Source organism: Rhinolophus sinicus, chromosome 16 (genome assembly GCF_057876585.1).
Source record: "Rhinolophus sinicus isolate RSI-liver-muscle chromosome 16, RSI-T2T, whole genome shotgun sequence".
Lineage (NCBI taxonomy): Eukaryota > Metazoa > Chordata > Mammalia > Chiroptera > Rhinolophidae > Rhinolophus > Rhinolophus sinicus.
Genome location: NC_142516.1, coordinates 90,771,857 through 90,793,689, shown reverse-complemented (window position 1 = coordinate 90,793,689; position 21,833 = coordinate 90,771,857). Strand labels below are relative to the sequence as shown.

Below are 21,833 nucleotides of genomic sequence, written 5' to 3'. Positions count from 1 at the left end.
GTACACTAGTTTTTGAAGTGTTTCTATTTAGAGATAAAGAGGTACAGAAAGCTCGATTGCCATTTCTGTGTTTACCAACTGAAGCAAATATGAAATCCAGACATACATGGTTTAGTGAACAGAAAGTGATGGAGATAGGAATGGCCATAATCCACAGACTTTATTTTAGCTTAGAATTCAACTCGCCCTTGGTGCTGACTCAACCTTTGCTGCTGCATTTCTGTCGTGACAGAAGTTATTCTTAGACCATCTTTGTGCCTCTGCCTTTGTGCCCTCAGGGCCTTTTTGCTGATGTTACCTGTTTAGGAGTGATACTTGTTTAGGTATGGTACCTATTTAGGTGTGATACCTGTTTAGGTGTGATACCTGTTGACATCACTTACATATTTCCTCTAACTAGGAAGGATATAGTACTTGTTTGGGAGAAAAATTTTGAGGTGCATTTATTGTTCTTCAAAACATTTTTAAAACTAAACCATGATTTAACTACATAAAGGATTTTTAAAGCTTATATGTATAACCTTTGTCATCTTGACACAAATATTTTAATTTTCTGGCTCCTTTCCAGTCTCTTCATATATAAATTTGTTTTACATTAGTTAGAATTGTGTCTGTTCCCATTTAACATAAAGATATTTCCGTGATTATAAAGTCTTCATTGTATTTCAATTGCTACATAATAGCCCATTTACTACTTATTTTCTTATAAAACTCTTTTTAGTATTTACTATGTTTCTTTTCTAGCTAGTTCATATAAGCATGCTCCCATAATTATTTGAAGTTTTATGCAAATGTTAACATTATTAGTTTTCTTCACACATGAATTTTGTTCTTATATAATCCCTCATGAATATATCTATATATCCACCTACATATCTATCTATCTATCTATATATATATATATATATATATATATATATATATATATATATATCGACACATATAGCAAGTTTTTAAAAACAATGAAAATTGCTGCATAATCCAATCAACAGTAGGAAAACCCTGGATTACATTGGGTAATTGCTAATTCAGCTTTAGGTTTACTTTTTCTCTCTAACATGCCACGTTGTCAGCCTGATTGCCCCTTTGATTACTGGTTTGCGTTTCATATTTGTACACGGAAGTTAAAATACAAAATAAAGAAACGAGGCTTGTTTGCTATCCAACTCCAAAGATTTATATTAAAAATGATTTTCTTCTTAAACATAAACTTATATGAACTTTAAGACTGTTGTGGAATCTATATTAGTGCAGTAATATTTCAAATAGTTAGACATTTGTTCTTAAAGTCTTTTGACTTTAACATAGTTACCAGGAAATAGTATAAAACACAGAATATACTAATGTTTGTTGGGGGAGGTGTTCGAGCTGATTAGGTATCTGACTCTTGGCTGGTAGCAAATGGAAATATATTGACTAGTGTTTTACTTCAACGCTAATGTTCATAGCCTTGAAATTATGGATCTCTCTTTTTATGTATGTGTGTGCATGTTTATTTAACCACAGTTGTGTCTCATTGCTGAATATGATTTCCTTCTATATTTATAAATTTTGAAATTCTATCATTGTGCTATAACTATTGTTACTTGAGTATTTAAGGATTATATTTCTCGTATTTATACCCCAAACTCTTTATGACGGTGTTTTAGTGCTTTTACGGCCCTTTAAAAATGTTTTTTCCACATGAGGTAAATTGGATGTTATATCCTCTGGTTTAGCCAAAGTGTTTCATTCCCCATGTGCTACCTGTGCTGTGTATCTGGTAGAAACCTTTTAGGCCTCTGAGTTTTCTCTGACTACTTCCCCTGGGCTCTTCCCTTCCTGTCACCTTTGCAAATACACAAATTTCAGGTCAGCTCCAGGATCACTGAAGACCCTCCCTGGTAGTCGCCACACTACTGGGTGTCTGGGTGTTGGAGCCGTAGTGGGGATTCAGGCACACTCTTTTATTTCTAGTAGCTCCAGAAGAGAGAAAGAAGAGAGTAGTGTGAAGCGTAAACTATCAGGTCTCTAAAAATTCCTGCCTTTTAAAATTGTCTTTTATTCTTTTCTAAATTGGAGTGGTCATGTTGTATTTTTACTTATTTATCTTCTTTGATAATGTTTCTTTAGGAACTCCCCAGCGTCCTTCTTCTCCATGAGCTGTCTAAGCAGGAAGGTGCCTGGACCATACTTCCGCTGTTACCACAGTACGTTTACCTCAAAATGTGTCAGGTCTCGACACTTGTATGATCCCTAGTTTTCTTATCAAGAGGGTATGTTTTTTCTCAGAGCCAGTCAGTGAGGTAAACTTGAAGTCCACTTTTTATGATTACTGCATGAGCCAGATTTCTTGATGACCGACTCCTAGTTATGAGTGGCTTTCATTTTTAAATATGTCCTTATTAAAAGATAAAATGTCTATATAGTTGATATTTATATTTGAAAATAATCTATCTTTAAGAACTCCAACTGTTATAAAACCATTAGTATGTGGCTTTCTTATAACCTGAAACTATTAACTGAAGAAAAATATAGGGGCAAAGTGCAGATTTCTTGACATTGTATGTGTCCTTCGTCCATTTCCTGCCTGTGAGTTTTAAACCTTATAATGATCTCCCTTTATAAAGTGATTAGTACCATCTATTTCCTTTTGTCAGCTTTTCTGTAACGTATAGCAGAAATTCATCATGGATTTTCTTCTGTGAAGAAGAGACAAGAATACGAGTTCCAGAACTCTTAGAAGTGCTCAGGAGATACGACCCATCAAAGGTGAGTACAATTTCAATGCCAGTATTTCTCTTTTGGGGAAATGCTTAAAAGAAGATTTAATTTTCATTATGAGGCTTTTCAGCCTAATGAAAACACTTAATTTTAAAGGAAAAAGAATGGAATAATAGTTGACTATCTGGAAGCAATGTTCAATAAGTCTCTAAATTTTGTAGCTTTTAGACGGATGGAACTTACAATGAACTATTTTTAAATGAAAAACTATCTATCTATGCTAGCAATTTCAGAGAATTTAGAAACTATAACCCAGTTTAAATGGGTTATGTCTCTTTATGAACAATGACCACATATCATTTTAGATAAGAGATATTTTTTGAGTGCCAGCTGTGTACCAGGCAGTATGACAGCAGTGTCTAGGACACACACACCTGCCCACCTGGATGGAGAGGGTGCAGGAGAGGATGGCCCATTAAAGCAGCAGTTACAGTTAAAAGTGAGACATCTTGTAATAAGCAAACAGAGGGTGCTGTTAGAAGCACATAGCTGGCATCACATTTAAGTTGGGAGGGTCACGAACGAAAGTGACATTTAATCTGAGTCCTGTAGAACAAGTAGCAGTTAACAGGAGAGAAAGAGTGTTCTGAGCAGAGGGAACACTATTTGAGAAGTTCTGGAGAAGGGATGCATCTTGCGTTAGAAATGCACAGCTCCTTTCATATTTTCAAATTTTATTTTGTGCAGACATGACATTGTGCAGATAAGACATTGGTCTTGTTTACCTCTGAATCCCTAGCACTGATCGGAGTGTTGACCACTTAGTAGGTGGTCGATGAATATTTATGAAAATTATACAACCCTGTAATGTCAGCTTCCCTGTGGGGCTGCGATCAGCGCCTCAGGAGGTTCTGGAGGTTTTGAGGGCTGCCTTGGAGATATCGGGTGTAAACCCAGCTTTTCCATTCTCTTGGAGAAGCCCAGGTCACTTTTTAGAGTTCTTTCAACTTGGAATAAGCAGAATGGGTCCTTTCTGGTATTGCTGGGCCAGCTGTCCTACCCGAGATCTGATGACCATTCAGAGCTGGACCAGATTTGATGAGGATTTGGGGAGCAAAGGTGGCCTCTGGGTACCTGTCTGGTGTGTTGATGTGGACACCCAAAGTTGGGCGACAGCTGGAGCACCAACTTACTTTCTCAAACTCTGCAAGTGTGTTGTTGTCATCAAACCACCACTTTCGATGTTAAATGCTTGAAGGACGCATTATGATTTCTCTTCATGCCTTTGCCTCCTGGGAAGATAACAGATATCATTCAATGAGAAAGTTTTTAGGTTAAAAAAATAGTTCCTTCAAAGAATAGAAAATTACGACCATGTCTCATCCCGTCTTCTCAGATGATGCTCACCAGCGTCTATGCACTTCTTGCCATGTTTTATGTAAAACATTTGTTAGGCTTTTATGTTTTCTTTTCACTTGGGAAAAACTCCCAAATCTTTTTGAGGATGTAGGAGTTTTAATCTCCTCCTAGTGTTCATTTCACCTGCAGATTATTTTTCCATTATCCAAAGCTCTAATTCTGTACAGTGACTCACTGTGCTTTTTAATGAAAATTGGAATGATAAATTCAAAAGTTCAAAGCAAGTTCAGAGGCAAAATGAGATGTTCCCCCCTCTTTTCTGAACTCTCCCATGTGAAAAAAAAAGCTAGGATGCTTTATTTCTTTTGAAACTAGTATTTGGGAATAAAAATTACGTAATGTTGAAATTCACTAAAACCAGTGTGGATTTTTCCCTTACCATTTGAAATTTTAGAAAAGGAAGTATAAAGCAAACCTGGCTTTGATACTGACACAAATAAACTACATAAAAATAATATGATGTAGTATGTTACAGTATCAGTTATTTTGTTTGAATCTGACATTTTTTCCTTTCAATATCTTTCTGTCATTCTTACTAATACAAGTTTATGCTGTTATACACTATTTTAAATGGAAAAATGTAATCTTTATTAAAAGTAATCTTTGTTAAATAGCCTTTCTAGGTGATTTCTATAAATTTCTATATCTTGATGAAGTCTTTCTTCCTCTCCACCCCCACTCTGCTTTCAGTATAAGCGTGTATTTACTCACATGTCTTGACTTTTTTGTTATTAGTAGAGGTGAAACACAGGTACTGGTAAAGTAATTCTATGGTACTAAGAGAACATTGTCTGACTTATTTTATTATAGTTTATCTTGATAATAATTGTCTTTGTTATGAAGTTATTAAGAAAATCATTAAGAAAGATGGGGGTATGCCTCTTTTCATAGATTCTATATCAGTCTCTCCCTTAATATAGTTTATAATATAGTCCCCGACTAAAATGTTAAAAAAAAATCTTTTATACTAAATAATAGCTGAAAACTGCCATTAGCAGTTAAAACCTAAAAACATGTTCTGCATAAAATTAGGTTTGGAACAGGAGATGATAACAGTGGAAGATTAGTGAGAAGGATGCTAAAATACACTGACGTGTTTCTTTTCATTAGATAAGCTGTATTGACATGGTATGTTAAATGTGATGATTTTTGTACTGGTTAATGTTTAGTAGTTTGGCAAAGTGTTATATTATTGATTTAGAAAAATGATGTTGAATTGTCCATCTCAAGCCAGGGCCATTTGCCTGGTAACTATCCCTCTTGCCTAGTGATGACTTGATTTAGTTATAAAGTATCAAGAAGAAAACCATCAGGTGGAACTGTGAACCTAACTGTACAGGTTGTGTCAATGGCTTTCCCGCCTCTTCTCTCAAGACCTACTGCTGAATTGACCAAAACTAAGACTCTGGAAGGTATTGGGGACACAGCCCCAAGCAGAAAGGGGCTCTGAAGAAATGGTGCTGTATCCCTCCTGATGAGGGATAGGGAGTGAGGTGGTGATGGCTGGATAAGAGAGAAAATAGGTAAAAACTTTTAGAACTTAGGGTACTTGGTTTAAATTATATGCTTTAGTCTCCTTCATTGGGGTGGTTGCCCTTTTATTTTTTTCAAGTGTGTTTTTTCAGGACCCATCAGCTCCAAGTCAAGTAGTTGTTTCAGTCTAGTTGTGGAGGGCGCAGCTCACTGGCCCGTGTGGGGATCAAACCGGTAACCTTGGTGTTATGAGCACCGCGCTCTAACCAACTGAGATAACCGGCCGCCCATGGGGTGGTTGCCTTTTAAAGCTTTCCTGGGCTTCCTCCATTAGTTTCCAAAAACCAGTGAGCACCTGGGTATTGTTAGCTATTCTGGGGATACAGCAGTGAGCACAGTGGACAACATTCCTGCCCACAGCAGGGGATATTCTTGTTGCAGGGGAGATAAGCAATAAGCAAAAGTGCAAACAATGTGTCAGATCGTCACAAGGGCTGTGGAGAAAGTACAGCGGAGTAAGAGGGATAACCGACAGACTGGGGTGGGCTTACTGTGCCGTAGGGTGTCAGGGAGCAGCTCCTGGATCAAGTCACATGGCAGCAGAGTGTGAAGGAACGAGAGGGAGGGAGCCTTGTGCTTCCTAGTCCTCCACCAAACCGCCTTCTTCATGCCTCCACCTCTGTCTAACAGGAGCCTCAAACTCAGTGTGTTCAAAACTGAACTCTTACCCTTTAAACTCCTTCCATCTTCAGTCTTCCTCATCTCAGAAATGGCATCACCGTCTATCCAGTTGCTTATCTGAAAAACATAGGACTCATGACTGACTCCTCTTTTTCCATCAGCCCCAGTTGAGTCTCTCTCCAAAACACACCTCTCACTCATCTGCTTTCCGTATTCAACACAGCTCAGGCCCAGGCTACCATCATCTCTTCCCTTGAGCATTATTAGCTGGTTTCCAGGTTTCCACTCTTGCCCTCCTAATAATCTAGGCTCTCTATAATTCAGATGATAATCATTCACCTGTCCAAAAACTTCCAGGATCTGCCATTCCACCTGAGATAGTTTCGCTAGATACAGCATTTTTGGTTGGCAGACATTATCTTCTATCACTGCAAAGGTGCTGTGCTACTGTCTTTCATATTCTGTTGTTTCTCTTGAAAAGTCAACTGTATGTCATTTTTGCTCCTTTGAAAGAAATGTGATATTGTCCCCCAGACTGCTTTTTAGATTTTCTCTACATGGTTTTTCAACCAACATGTACCTATGTGTAGTTTTCTTTGTACTTGTTTTGATTGGAGTTTATAGAGCTTCTTGAATCTATAGTTCGATGACTTCTGTCAGTTTTAGAAGATTCTAAGCCTGTTTTTCTTCAGGTATTGAGTCAGCTCTGGTCTCCTCCTCCTCCTTCTGTTCTGTGCTTCTAATTTAGACTTTTTCACTGCGTCTCACATTGCTTTTATGCTCATTTCTGTATTTTCCTCCTTTTGTTTTCTTTTTTGTATATCAGTGTGGATATTTTTTTACTGACTTGCCTTCCAGGTCACTAATCCTCTTTTGTGTCTAATATCCTTTTGGATTCCATACTTTAGTTACTGCATTAATTCAGTTTTAGAATGTCCATGTAACTCTCATTTATATATTCTAGTTCTTTGGTAAAATTCTTCATCTTTCATTTATTTTCTTAAACATATGAATCACAGTTATGTCTCCGATAACTACAAAATCTGATTTATCTGTGCGTCTTTCTATTTTTCATTTTTCTCTTTGTTTTCAGTTTGGTCTTGTTTCTTGGCATACCTGGTCCTTTTCTACTAAATGTCAGATACTTCATGTAAAACATTGAAGAGGCTGTGGCTGCTATCCCTTCCTACAGGAGGACTTATGTCTGTGCCCTCACTCGTAGCCCCCCGCCCCCCGCCCCCCGCACTTCACCCTTGGGCTCCCCAGCAGCCCTGCTGACATCTTTGTTCAGCTCTTTAGCCTCTACACTGCTGCTTTCCACTTGGTTCTTGGTTTTCCCCCTGGCTTTTGTACAGCCTAGGAGTTGAAGGGAAATGACATGTATAATTTTGGACTCACTTCTCTGAAATCCTCTTAAATCTCTACCTTTTTGGCAGTCTCCAGCTCCAACCTGTCCAGGGAGGTGGCAGAGTCCCCAGCTACTGCTTCCTGTGGTGTGCTCCTCTCTGCTCTGGGAACCAGCCAATTCCTGAGGGTAAATGGAGGTGAATATGGGGTTCCCAGGGACAGGTGCCCCTTTTCTCTGGGATGTTAGCCCTCACTTTCCATCTGTCTTGTTTTCTGCCGCCCTCAATCATTTGCTTTAAGTAATTCTCCTGCTTTTGTACTTGTTCTTGGTGGAGGAGTAGGTCTGATCCAGACTGTTCTGTTGTGGCCAGAAGTGGAAGTCTGCCACTTCACTTAGAATCTAAAGTCTATGTTGCTTTCCACTGGTGTCTAAAACCCACTCTGGTCTGTCTCCTGCTGCTCTCTTTCATTCCGTGTCTCCTTACACCCACGCAAGTCTAGCCACACTGGATTATTTTTTCCATCTAATATATCAAGCTCTTTCCCACCTCAGGGCGTTTGTATTAACTGCCTTGACTGCTCCAGCTGCCCCCGGATGTTATTTACTCTTCAGTTGTTATCTCTTTCCAGGGCCGCCTCCCATTCGCCTGTTTTGTTTTCATCGTAGCACATTGCAGTTCTATCTGAACTCACTTTACTTGCTTGCTTGTTTCATGTGTCCCCACTGTTGTGTAAGCTGTGTTTCTGCCTGGTGTGGAATCTTTGTTAAGTGCTAATTGATAACAATAATAAATTTTAATTGAATGAATGAATGAATGAATGAATAAAACAGGCACTGCTTCTGGAAGGAATTTTTCAAATTCTTCTTTGCAAACCTCAGTGGGGCACAAAGGAAACTGTTTTCTTTGCCTTCATAGTATTTTGATATGGAATATTGTATAAAATACCACTTTTACATATTTATGTTATAATAATGACTAACATTTTATTTATCCTGATGATATTAAATTACTCTCTTTATATACGAAGGTTATGTTCTGTTCATTAGCATATAAGTATCAATTTTATTTTTGTTGAAAGTTTTAAAAATATGTAATTTTTTTATCACCTAGAATATGTAATAAAGTAAAATTAATGATATGACTTTGTTTTGGTCTTACAGGAAGTGGCTTTTTAAGGAAATGACATTTCATATCTTTATTTAACAGGAATGGTTTTTAGGAAAAGCATTACATGATGAGGAATCTACAATCATTCACCATTACGCCTTTTCTGAAAATCCTACAGTTTTTAAATATCCAGACTTTGCTGCTGGCTGGGCCCTTAGTATTCCACTTGTAAACAAGTAAGAATTTATTTGATTTTTTTTTTTTTTGATGTGTGGATCAACGTTTATTTCTCTGCGTGTTATAATTGATGGATCTGAGATGAGTTTTCAGCCAGAGCCATGTATGCTAGAGCAGGAGCCGTCCCTGAGGGTTCTCGCTTCTGCTCCGTCACCTGCCGGTCCCATCAGACTCACCCCGCCACCTGTCTGTGCTTCCTCTCACTCACCTGCAGAATAAGGTGAATAGCAAATTGTGACTCTGAGGAAGGGCACGCAGATGGTCTGAGAATGAGAACTCTACACCAAGGAGTGTTACTGTTGTTCGTGGAGTAGTTAGCAACAGGTATGACTTTGATGGTCAATAACGATGAAAAATGAACCTGACACACGCATGGGCCTGGGAGTTGATGCTAGTCTGTGCGTGGGTATTCACGTTTAAACACAGGCCAGGCGGGAGGGACAGCTCCCAGGAGGCATTGGTGATATTCGTACCTGGTTCTTTGTGTGTATAATAGCAGTCATGCTTTTTTAGATGTAAAAAGTGAAGATAATTAAGGTGTACTGCAGGAGAAATGTGGTTGTCGACAGGCCCTGTCAATCTGAATACTTCAAATTAATTATTACGTGTTTTTGTTCTTTAGGGAATGGAAAGTTGGTAAAGCACTTGTGGCCTTTATGTCTTCAAAGGTGAAAAGGTTTCTTACATGATGTTTCTTACATTATTTCTTACATGATGTGTGCTGTTTCTAGGATTTGGAGTCTTGAGAACTTTTTAGCTCATTGTAGGTACAGGAAGTAGTAGATCCCTTGTCATTCGTGGCTGGCCGAAGGGCTGGGTGACTTCCTTGACATTTGAAAGTTCCTTACAATGTAATCCCCTCCTTTCCACTTAGAATCCAGAAATGCCGTCAGCACCCCGTGTTGTCCAGGCTTCCTTACTACTAGGGGACAGTGTTGTGAGGCAGGTTCCAGTAGATAGATGTGCCCTGGAAAATTCTTTTTAGGCACTGAGTTATATTGGGTTCCATTTGGCTTGAGAGGGCACAACAGAGGAGGGGTCATTTGGGGGGCTGGCAGCTGAGACAGTGGCTTCCTGATGGTGGCGGAGACCACAGCTCCTTGCCACCCATTTCTGTGGTATGAATCTGGGGATTGTTTTTACAGTCTCAGTCTAGAGTCTCTTTCCAATAATTCTGTGAGCCATCTATATGCCTTAATAAATGCATTTTGTGCTTAAACTGGTCAGAGTGGACTCTCCAGCTGAAAACTTTGGCCCGTGTGCCCCGTCCTGAGATAGCCGGGCAGGGCTGCCCTGCTCCCAGCCTGTACCAGACTTGTCCAGGATGGTGCTACAGTGTCCTGCCCCATTCTCAGGAGGGCTGGGCCAGGGAGGGACCGAGGAGAGAGCTCTCATTCTCTCTCAGCCTCTACTGATGTGCCTGGCCCTGCTCTGTCAGAGTGAAGGGAATATGTGGTATCCGCAGACCAGGATCATGGTTATTCTCAAATTAATGAAACTTGTGCTTGCTGGCGTTCGAAGATCAGGTGCTACCAGCACTCTCTTTCCATTGTGTCCAGCGGTCTGGTGCCAGGGACCAGTTCAGCACCCTTTGTTTGGCCTGAACCCTTCAGAAGCTGTGAGCATCATGTCCCACGCTGGGCTCTGTATCTTGTCCCTTCAGGATCCCAGAGGCAGCGGCAGCAGCAGCAGCAGCAGCAGCAGCTGCAGCAGCAGCAGCAGCAGCAGCAGCAGCAGCTTCCTCTAGTCCAGCCTCACTCTTTTCGCTTTGCTTCGTCATGTGGATTATGTGGGCTGCCTTCTCTGCAGAAGTCCTGGTGGCCGTGGCTTCTGTGAAGCTCTTCTTCACTCTGTTTCTCTCCCTTTTCCTGGAGAGCCAACTGAGTCCCCTGAGAGAGGGACAAGTCCAGCTATAGCCTTCCCATGACGTTCAATGAGCGTAGACAGCGCCTTCTCTCCAGGGCTAAGGAGGAAACCAGCAGACCCACGGAGCCCTCGGACAGCAGGCCCGGGGAGACAGCCAGGTGTCTGAGCCAGCGCGAGCTCCTTCTCCGTCCCTCCCTCTGGTGCAGGAGGCCTCTCATCCTGAGGCAAACCCTGGCGGTCTCAACTTTGACCTTTCTGCTTCCATCCCAGTTTCCTCATCTGGCAAGGACCTTAGAGACCTCTTTTGATGCTGAATGCAGTTCACCTTTTATTGAGCTAAGTGTGAGAAATAATGAGAGCTCTGGCTTCCCTTTGGACTTATTTTTAAACCATATGGATGGGAGTGATGTGTCTTGAACACGCCTTTGTCACCCGTACAGGACAGCTGTGTCCAATCCTACTGCTTGTCATGATGGCATGAAGCATCGCCTATCCTATGAAACCTCTTGGATCTGTGACTGCCCTCTGGGTGCAACGCTCATAGGTATAGAGGCCACCAGGTACCGGCAGGTGCCATGGCTCTGGCTTATGCTCACCTCATAACCACCTTGTGCTTACCATGTGAGAGCTGCCAGGGACTACACGTCCTGCACCAGCCAAGATATTTGTCTTGTTAAGGGGACACTTTATGTTGTGGATTGCCTGGCATTCTGTAGAGATAGTCCCATGGGCACATCATTCTCTTTCTTGTCGTGTTTATGAGGTTATTGAAAACATCTGTTGACAAGTGCCGACTCACTCCCTTTCTGGTCAAGCTTACCAATATTTTCCTACAGAGATATGAGAGAAGATGGAGGGCCTCCCATCACTGCAGTAGGGTGTGTAAGGAGCCATAGCCAAGGGAGTTGGGGCCAAAAAACTCATCTTTTGCACGAGTTCACAGAATTTCCAGCACTTCCCCCACAACTGCTGCATGATCGAAGAATGAGGCACCAGTTAACCGTCTGCATTGAGCGTCATCCGCTTTCACGGCACTGAATAACTACCAACAAACCGTAGAATATTTGCATTTAATTACTATCCATGGTCTTCTCTGCCTGCCGTCCTTTCCCTTGCCAGCAAAAACAAAACAAATTAAAAATGCAGACTCTACCGTAGGACCAAATTAAAAATTCTGCTTATCTTAGACCCTGTTTCCTTTTTCTCATGATATAGACAGGTAATCAAACAAAAAAATGATATAACCCATCTAGAATAGCAGCTGTCTGTGGCCAAAATATTATACACCTAATAGGAGATTCTTACTTATTCTTTAAGAAATTGGTATTGTACTTTGAAGTAAAGGAGGTGTAAGTACCAGTTAGCCCCACCAACTGCAAAGCTGGGTCTTCCCATTTGGTCTGTCCGCATTCCAAAGCTGATGTGCTGACGTAGTTTCCTCTTGTTATTGGGAAATCTATCAGTCTGAACACTGAATTGAGGACATACTATTCCTGTACTTGGAAAGTGAGGTCTGTGGTGTGGTGGTTGCAGAAACCCAACACTGTTACTGAGGAGCCTGGTTCTGTGTCTCCTGCTTCAGACACAGCGTCATTCATCCTAAATCTGGTTCCCTTTGTGGTTTCAAGGAAGTAAGGGTGACATGTGTTTATTTATGTCCAGCAGTTGAGAACCTCTCTAGCCATGGAAGGTAAGTGCTTATCTTCAGTCTCTAGTTGGATCTTGTCCAGTTGAAGTTGGTTGGATCAACTTCAGGTGTGTACCAACCCCTGGACCATTAACAGTTGCCAGGGAACGCCAGTATTTTGGTTGGGATCAAACTAATTCGGATTCTGGAGCCGTTTATTGGGCTCAAGAATTAATCAGAATCGGACTTCTCTTGGGAGGAAGGAAGGGGAAGGAAGTATTGTGTAGGCAACTCACAGCGCCCTCTAGAGGAATGCCGAGTCTCCTTCTCACCATTTCTGGATTTTCTGAACTACTTAGTAGGTAAGACAATTTACAGTTATACTTATGAAGGTATTTATCCTGCTCAAGTCACCAGAAAAACTGGTTAAAGACCTTTCATGACACACTCTTTCTTACACTGTTTCCCATCAAAAATTTCATTGGCCCCAATTTCTGGCATTAATTGTTTTTTTTTGGCACTTATTGGTTATTGAAATTAGCATTTAAAAAACCCTGTGCCCTCTTGCTTGGTGCATAGACCAGTGAAACCTAGTTCCCACTGCTAGGACTAGCCCTTTAAGTTAGGACAGTGCCCTGCACACTTTTAGAACTTGAACTCATTTGCACGGTGACTGCCTTCGGCTTGGGATGTCACGTGGTGACATGAGGCGACCCACCAACGTGAAGTTCATGATGTCGAGGTAACTGTCACTCCATGGCGGCTAGGCGTCACCACTTAAAAATGTCAGTGTGTGCATTTGTTTGTCTTCAAATCAGTCATTATCTCCCTGAAAGGGCCTCTACCCATGGTCCTCACTGCTCCACTCTCTGAAGTTTCTCCCAAAGGAAAAGTTTCAAGAATTGAATGAGAAAGAAGCTTAAAGACAAAGAGCAGACAGCACACTTGGGCTAACAATTCAGAGATGTGTCTGTTGTATATTGGGAAGGGGCATGGGAAGCGTGGCCATTCCCTGTGGATGTCACATGCGATTGGGTTCTGATCACAGCTTTGTGTCCCTTGCCTGTGACTGTCGCCCAGGTGTGACCTTTTCTGTTTTTGGAGTCTGAATGTGGTCTGTTCGGATCTTGGAGGCACTTAGCATGAGTCCACATTCCAAATTTAATATAAGACCAGTTTGTTTATACAAACTGGCTCCGAGTGAGCAGAACTTGAGCTGGTCAAGACCCCACTCCAGGGCCGAGCTCTGTCTTACCATATGTCGGAATGTGCCTGTGAATTGGTGTCTTCGTGAACCCTCACACTCCGACTCACAAATCTGTAGGCAGACACCTAGCAAGGTGACAGATCCCACGGGCTTCTTTTGGAGCTAGCTACCTGTCACCAAGCTACATTAATATCAACCAGAAGACAAATGCTTTAAACCAAGTATCAATTATAACCCGAGTCTTCCTTCTTTCTCTTCCCTCTAATAAGGAGTAAATTGTTAAAGAAACCTTTGTGGCTCAACCAGGCTAAAAACTCAGTACAGATGTTTGATACTTATTACTACTTTTCCTTTTAAAGTCACTATTATTTCTTTATAGTGAAAAAATGTAGTAGGAGGTTTGTAACTGAAACTGATGGTCTCATCTCTAGCCCTGTAATGAATATAGGACCGTATGGTATGCCAGCGGTCTTGGTAAGTATGTAACCCTACCTCGCTTGGCTTGGAATCAGAGAATACACGGCCCCTCTAATCGGGTTGCTCACTGAGCCCTTGGTTTGGCGGGGTGGGCACTCCTGGCAACACAGATTGTAATGCGTGTAACACAGCTGACGGGACGGTGCTTCCTCTGCGAGCAAAGGAACTTTCCATTTCTTCTGATAGGCAAGTCTGGAAAGGTTTCACAGAGAAGGTGCCCTTGAGTCTGGTCTGGAAGAAAGTTTGCAAAGTAAAGGTTGAGTGCAGGGGTATGTGGGTCCAGGGCCTGACGACTTTGTTCTGCATTGCAGGAGCCATTGAGGATTTTTCAAGCAAGAAAATGATGTGAAATGAAACTGTTATTTATTCTTCCCCGAAACCACATGTTCTCTCCCCCTAAAAACTCCACACACCAATTTAATTCATTTGGGTGATTAAAAATAGGAGAGTGGAAAGTAGCAACTTTGTGTTCTCTGTCATACAAGATTTTTGCTTTTCTTTTTCTTTCTCTGCGTTATTTAGTGTAAGGATTATCAGGAGTCGACAAACTTAGTGGCTTTTTGTAAAGGCACTTAATGTGTTGTATTGTTTTATATTGCATTTGATGTTAATAGCCAGATGTTATAGTAATGAATGCTGCATTTGCAGCAAGCCTCGCCATCATATCCCGGTCAACATGTAATTGCATTTTCACAGCCCTCTGCCTCTAGTAAATTAAATTGTTATTTTTTATCTGAAAATTTGTATTTTTGCTTGTTTTCAGATATTAGAAAGTCTCAAGAATGTGTTATTCTTGTTTAACCCTTCTTCTGGTTTCAGAAAAACCCTCAAATTGTCTCTGTTTTTTAGGCTTACCAAGAGGTTAAAGAGTGAGCCCTTGAAGTCCGACTTTACAATAGATTTAAAACATGAGGTATGTTGTGGTTTGTTTGGTTAAAAGTCTTACTAATCAGGAATTCATATCTTCTGATATAACAGGTGTCCTGTATTCCCTGCCATGGCCCCGCCCCCCCCCCCCCCAAGGTTGTTCCACTCCCCAGAATCAGGTCCTTCTCTGTTAAGCTCTTTTTAGTCACGTGGGTGGAGAAGGATCAGTGAAAAAGACTGCATCTTGTGATTCTTGATTCTTAGTTTTAAAGCTAGGTGGATGGGTCCAGCAGTGGATTTCTAAAAACATGTAAAAGTGTCATTAAAAGTACCTGTGGTCTTACTTGGTGCATTGGTTGTACATGAGGCCTTCGTCACACCCCTGTGCTGGATCTTTTGGGGCAGAGCTGAGCCAGTTGGTCCCAAGCAGGAGCTGTGGCACGCCAGTCTGGACCCTCAGCACCCCTGGCATTTACTGGGTATCTGTGACCGATCGTCCTGGAGGCAGGTGGTAGGTGTCTCATCATTGATCATTAAGGTCGGTGTGCATTTCATTGATGGGCATGTTTGACTGCCTGAAACAGACTGCCTTTCCCTCTGCAGGAATCTGTGTCTTAGGACCCTGGGGTCCGTCTTGACACGTAATAGGTCCAGCCATGTTGGCAGCCTGCCAGGAGCAAAACGGGAGCTGTGGTGTAGAGCCTAGGTTCTGGAACCTATTAAAGATTGAATGCATACAATCGAGCATTTCTAATGTATGTGAAAGGGATAAGGGTTGGGCAGAATGTCTGTGTGGTCCCAGGTTCCTGAACCTGGGTCTGTACCACAGCTGACTTTTGTTACAAATACCTCGGCAGGCCCTGGCTTCCCACTAGTCATTCTTTCCTTTTTGTGGGAGAGAAGACTGATTTTTCATACGTGTATTTCTCGTCAAGTGAGTTATTTCCTCATGTAGAAACAGCCAAGGAGTGAACGTCTTGCACGTGCGCTTTTGCTAGCATAGTCGTTGCTTCTGTGAGCATTTTGATGTGTGGCATGTGGATTGTCTGCAAGGCTTTCTCCAGGGCAGAGGCTTTTAAACTGTTATTTTGACTGTGACCCCCTTTAAAAAACTACATTTTTAATCGTGACCCAGTATATTTGTGTGTTGTACTGTGTTTTGTTACTGGTTTCTAACTTAGACTTATTGTGGTCTATATAATAGTAGTTTGAAATACTTTTAGGCTTTATGGCTTAGTTCGTGTTCATGTTTCATAAATAGAGAAAAGGATGTGTATGCTCTAATTTGGGGGGTATAATATTATTTTTACATCTATTAGATTAAAGAAAAATGTATTTAATCTAATAAGTTAACCTGTTAATGCACAATTAATATTGTGCTTCATAGATACCCTTCCTCCCTCACCCCCTCCGCCCCCTCCCTCCCTTCTTCCCCGCTTTGTCTGTCTGCTGGGTGTATCATTTCCTGAGGGAGGAATGGGAAAATCTCTCATCATAACGGTGGATTTGACACCGTCTCTTCCTTTTTATGCTCTAAGACTATGTTAGTTACATGCATACAAGTTCAGAATCATTACCTCTTAGTGAATTATCTTTATCTCTAGTAATGCTCTCTTTCTTAACATTTATTTTGCTGATATGAATATTTCTATACTAGCTTTCTTTCAGTGTTCTCTTTGTAACTGTTTTTCATCTTCTTCTTTCAACCCTTTTGTGTCCTCATCTTTTAGGTGTGTCTCACTTAAAGAGGACACTGTTGTTGTTGTTGTTTTAATTTAATTTAATTTTTTAAATTAGTTTCAGGTGCACAAAACAAAGTAATAGTTAGATGTGTATCATTTATATCCCTCACACTGTGTGAAGCGCCCTCATGCCCTGCCCCTCTGACATCGCACAGAGCCATTACATTTCCACTGTCTCTATTCCTAATGCTGTACTCCGCTTCTTGTAAGTGTATATATATATATATATATATATATATATATATATATATATATACATAAAATTATAGTTGACATTCATTATTGTTCAGCTTCAGCTTCGGGTGTACAGTGCAGTGATCAGGCATCTACATCATCCCTGAGGTGGTCTCCCTAATGAGACAAGTGTGCATCGGATACCCTACAAAATCTTTACAACATTATTGATCACATTCCCCAAATTGACTTTCATATCCCGTGGCAATCTTGTGGTTACTGACTGTGCTTTCTAATCCCCTCACCGTTCCCCTTATTCCCCCCACCCCCACCCCCCGCCCATCCAGCAATCCTCAGTTTTTCAAGAGGACATTGATTTTTAACTCCTACTTAGACAATCGTTATCGTCAAACCAGTTGGCAAATTTACATTTATGTTGATTGTGATTACTAATATATTTGAATAAAGCACTTTGTTTTACCCCTTCCCCCCATTTTTCTTTTTAAAACTTCCTTGCTTTCTTTAGATTTTTTTTTTTCTTTTTTACTCCTCTGCTGTGTTGGAGGTCAATATTTATGCCTGTGCTTATTGGTTATTTTAAATATTTTAACATGCATTCTTAACTAATGATGGCTAATTAATCAGTGTCCTGAAAATTCAAGGGCCTTAAATAATTTAACCCTGATTACCCCATTCCTAATTTATATATCTTGTTGTCTAGTATTTTTGTTGTCTTTTTTAAAACCCGGCAACTTAAACGTTATCATTACTTTATGGTTAACATTTGTATTAGCTTAACCATCACCTGCCAGTGTCTTTGCTCACTGTTCTGTCTTGCTTCTAAACCTTCCACCTGGGATCATGTTTATTTTTCCTGGAGTACATCCTTCAGAATTTTCTCTAGTGAGGTGGTTAATTCTCAGTTTTGTTTGCTTTAAAAATGTTTATTTCTACTTTTTCTAGAAAAAGTTACCCTGTGTATACGGTTGTAGGTGTCACCGCCATGGTGTCACTCCACTGTGTTGGCTGCTGCTGTTGCTGCAGCGTTAGGAAGTTAGCATGGTGTAATGTGGGTCCTTTGTACGCAATGTGTCCTTCCTCTCTGCCTATGTTTACGATTGTCTTTGGTGTTCGCCGTTTCCCTGTGAGATGTCTAGGCATAGACTCTTTTCTCTAATCCTGCTTAGGATTCTTTGGCCCTTTCTGTCGTAGGATATTTATGCAGTTTTTGGAAATTTTCAGCCAATGTCTTCACTGTTTTCTCATTCCTGTTCTCTCTTGTTATCTCCTTCTGGAATTTAGATGCTGCCAGCAGTCTGAACTTCTCTTTCACATTTTCCATCTTGTCATGCTACATTTCAGATAACTTGGGGGCTTTGTCTTTTAGTTACTTGATTTGGTTTTCAGGTGTGTCTAATACATGGTTCATCCTGACCAGTAAGTTTTTCATTTTAATAATTATTATTTTTCATTTCTGGAAGTTCTAGTCATTTCTTTTTCAAGTTTGCTTTCCTGTTTTGTATAATCTTTTAAAAATGTGCTCACGTTTTAAAGTTTTTTGTTTCTTTGTAAAAACATATTAAATGTGGTAATTTTATAATAAGTGTTTGGTAATTCAAGGACCTAAAGTTTTTGGGTCGGATTAAGTGTGTTTGCTGGTGCTTGCTTGTCGGCTCATTTCTTTGTGCTTCTCTGAGTGCTGCTCCTGTGCCTTTGGAGTTTTAGCTGGAATCCTCTGAGTCCTGCGCTCTTATTGAGGACTCGCACTTGCTTTTGCCCCGAGGGTTGTACTGACATGGAGCCGCTTTAAATCCCTGTTTGAGGGGCTCAGACCACATAGGTGGCACAAGTAGGGAGGCCTGGCTTTGGTTACAAAATCCCAGAGGAGGTTTGGAGATGATTTTCCCTGCCATCGAGCTCCGGAGTCCCAGCTTCCTGTGGGGTTTGCTGTTAGACACCCCCACTGTGGGGGTCACAGGCAGTGTCCTCCTAACACCTGTCAGAAACTCAGCATCCCCAGGGCCCAGCTGATGCTGACTGAGGAAAGCTGCCTCTGGTGCGCTCGTCCCAGGTTCTCACTCTTGCATTTTTGCCGTCAAAAGTGCCACACTTTTGTGCCAATTTAGCCATCCATTTAAAATGATTTTAAAGATATTTTGTCCAACATTTTTGATATTTCCAGCACGTCGGTTAGTCAGGATATATTATATCCTTTCCATTCTGCAGGAGACCAGGGTGGTGATAACATTTTATTTCATCTTTCTCTGTGATGTTTGAGAATTCCTAACACAGCTTCCCCACAATGGCTTATGACAACTTTGGAATGTTTTGGGGGTTGAAATATTGATTCTTAGTTAATTGTTTGTTGTTAGTAAAAGGTAGATTGATTGACATGGGATTATTTTTGTAGGTAAAGAAAACCTGTTGAATATTGACAAATTAACATGGCTGTGTGTAATGCTCTGTATGGACGGTGTGGCCACTTCTCCTTGAGATGTTTTGTATCTTCTCATAGGTGGGGTGCCGGTTACATTCTTTTGCTCACTGTCCCCTGTCCCCTGACAGGTTGCCCTCTACATCTGGGACAAAGGTGATGGGCCCCCTCTTACTCCAGTGCCTGAGCTGTGTACAGATGGTGTGGACACCCACTGTGCTACCACATTCCACTCTTTCCTACCTCTTTGTGTAAGTAATTGGAGAAAAACTCCCTTGCACCTCAAAGGACAGTGTACCTGCTGTGTATACCAGCACTTTACACACTGAAAAAAACTAACGTTTGCCCTGTGCCAGGTAATAACCATATATCACATTCCTATGAAAGAGAGCCCTGTAAGGTAAGCACCACTGTCACCCCATTGTACGCAGGACACGAGACAGGCACTCAGGTCACACAGATTACACAGCGAGTGGGCCGGAAGGAAGCACGTGACCAGTGCACTGTCCCTCCATGGCCTTTGTGCAAGACCGCCTGCCAAGCTCTCAGGGCGCCCGGAGTCATTTCTGTTGTTGATGATGTGGTATGTGTGTCTATGGGAATATGAGTTCCATCTCCAAACGTTTCCAGTGATACCCAGGTCTCTCCTCAAGCCCATCTCATTACCCTCTCAGCTGGTGACCGTGCTTCCGTCTCACCTGAGGCTTTCCAGGACTTTCAGAATGCACTACTCGTTAGGGCAGACCCTGGGTCCAGTCCCAGGATGAGCCTGAAGACCACGGAAAATCACTAGGTTGTTACCAGTTCTCCTTCATCAGGGAAAATTTACTCCCCACCCTTAGATGGTGTCTGTTAGTCTCAAGTCAGTCACATAGAAGTCTTGTGCGTTGCATTTTCACACACACACACACACACACATACACCTCGATGGGCAGAACCTGTAATGTTTGCTCACTTCCTTAGGGAACACCTGCCTTCCTAGGCCTTATGCCTGCTGGCTCTTTAATGCTTTTCTAGGGAATCTGGGGGTGGGGTAGGGAGGTACCCTCCTAATATCGTGAGTGACATGATCAAGCTGTGGTTAGATGTCACTATAAACCATCCCCAGGTGATGTAGGAGTCAGGACTGAATTTTATTAAAGGCCTGAGACAGGTGATGAAGGGCTCATCACACCACATGCCAGTCCATGGCTTGGGTGCGGGCTGCCCACAGATCTCTCTGTGTGCCCGCTTTTATCTGAGTGATCAGCTTGCATTGGAGCTGGCTCAGGGCTCCAGGACCCCCACGCCCACCCCATCCCCGCCCCAGTGTTTGGAGTAATCCTGCCACTATAGCCTAGACTTGGGGAGACAATCCAGGGGCCATGAGAATACTTTAGACATCAAGGTAAGGCCAGGCCCACAAAAGGGGGTCATCTGTCATTTTACACTGCAACACTCCCTCAGTTCTCTCTCCCTTTGTCAACATCTTCATCAGCTGGAAAAAGGAAAGGGAAGGTTCCTAAGAGTTACTGGGCACCTATGACGCACTTGATAAATAGTCATGATAAAATAGCTTCACTGGTGGTTATTCTTCCCACCTTCTAAATGGCAGACTGCAGGTCACAGAGTGAAGGGACTCGTCCACATGACACGGTGTGAATGGCAGAGCTGGGATCAGGCCAGTCCGACTGGCAGCGAAGGCTTTGTTGTCAGCTGGACGACAGTTGCTTTTCCCCCAAAAACTTCATCCTGGAAACAGGCTTGATGGCCCTGAGGTGCATTTGACCTCTAGCACATGTGATATTTAAGGTGGGTGTGGAGTTAAGATGACATGGACTCATGTGCATATATTTTTCCTTGTTTTTTAGGGAAGTCCAGTGAAGAAGGAGGATATTTTTGTTGCAGTGAAAACGTGCAAGAAATTTCATGGTGATAGAAGTATGTTTTGGGTTATTCATTTTTATAGAACTTTAAAAATCCATACTGCCTTTTCAAAAATGTATAAACTCAAGAAAGGGATGATGACATACATACAGTTGGAGTGAAAGCAGTTGTTATCGAATCAGTATTCCTTGTCATCCTGCTTCAGTCACCAAGATCAGTTAGAAAGAACAGTTTTGTACTGAAACATGGGTGGCCGTAGCCCTTCAAATACTGTTTAAAGCAGTGTTTTAAACGAGAAATGGAAAAGCTCAGCTGTTGCAATCTTGGAGACAATACGTGAATAACAGTCCATTTTGCAAAACAATGTCCCATTAGGTCGCTGTACAGTCTCTGAACTGCATGAGAATGTTAGGGGGGATTTCAAGGTGACAAAATGCCAAGGAAATGTTTTTTGAAGACTGTTCTTTGTTTTTACATTTATTTCAAATGCACACATTGGAACTCTTAAATAAAGATTTGTATTTGCTCATGAGTTGATACATAAAAGGAAAAAGGTGCCTTATAAGCAGTGGTCCCTTGTTAAGGAAATTCTGGCTTTCAAATG

The 21,833-nt window shown here is 41.5% G+C and overlaps 1 protein-coding gene across 1 annotated transcript in view; it reads left to right on the top strand.

The window, feature by feature from the left end:
* The window catches only part of B3GLCT (beta 3-glucosyltransferase), a 99,413-nt gene that overhangs the window by 38,387 nt on the left and 39,193 nt on the right, over nucleotides 1–21,833 (top strand). The window contains exons 5-10 of the mRNA XM_074330078.2: nucleotides 2,113–2,189; nucleotides 2,640–2,751; nucleotides 8,832–8,968; nucleotides 14,996–15,059; nucleotides 19,495–19,614; nucleotides 21,214–21,283. Coding sequence (XP_074186179.2) covers nucleotides 2,113–2,189; nucleotides 2,640–2,751; nucleotides 8,832–8,968; nucleotides 14,996–15,059; nucleotides 19,495–19,614; nucleotides 21,214–21,283 — 580 coding nt within the window. The remainder of the gene's footprint in view (nucleotides 1–2,112; nucleotides 2,190–2,639; nucleotides 2,752–8,831; nucleotides 8,969–14,995; nucleotides 15,060–19,494; nucleotides 19,615–21,213; nucleotides 21,284–21,833) is intronic.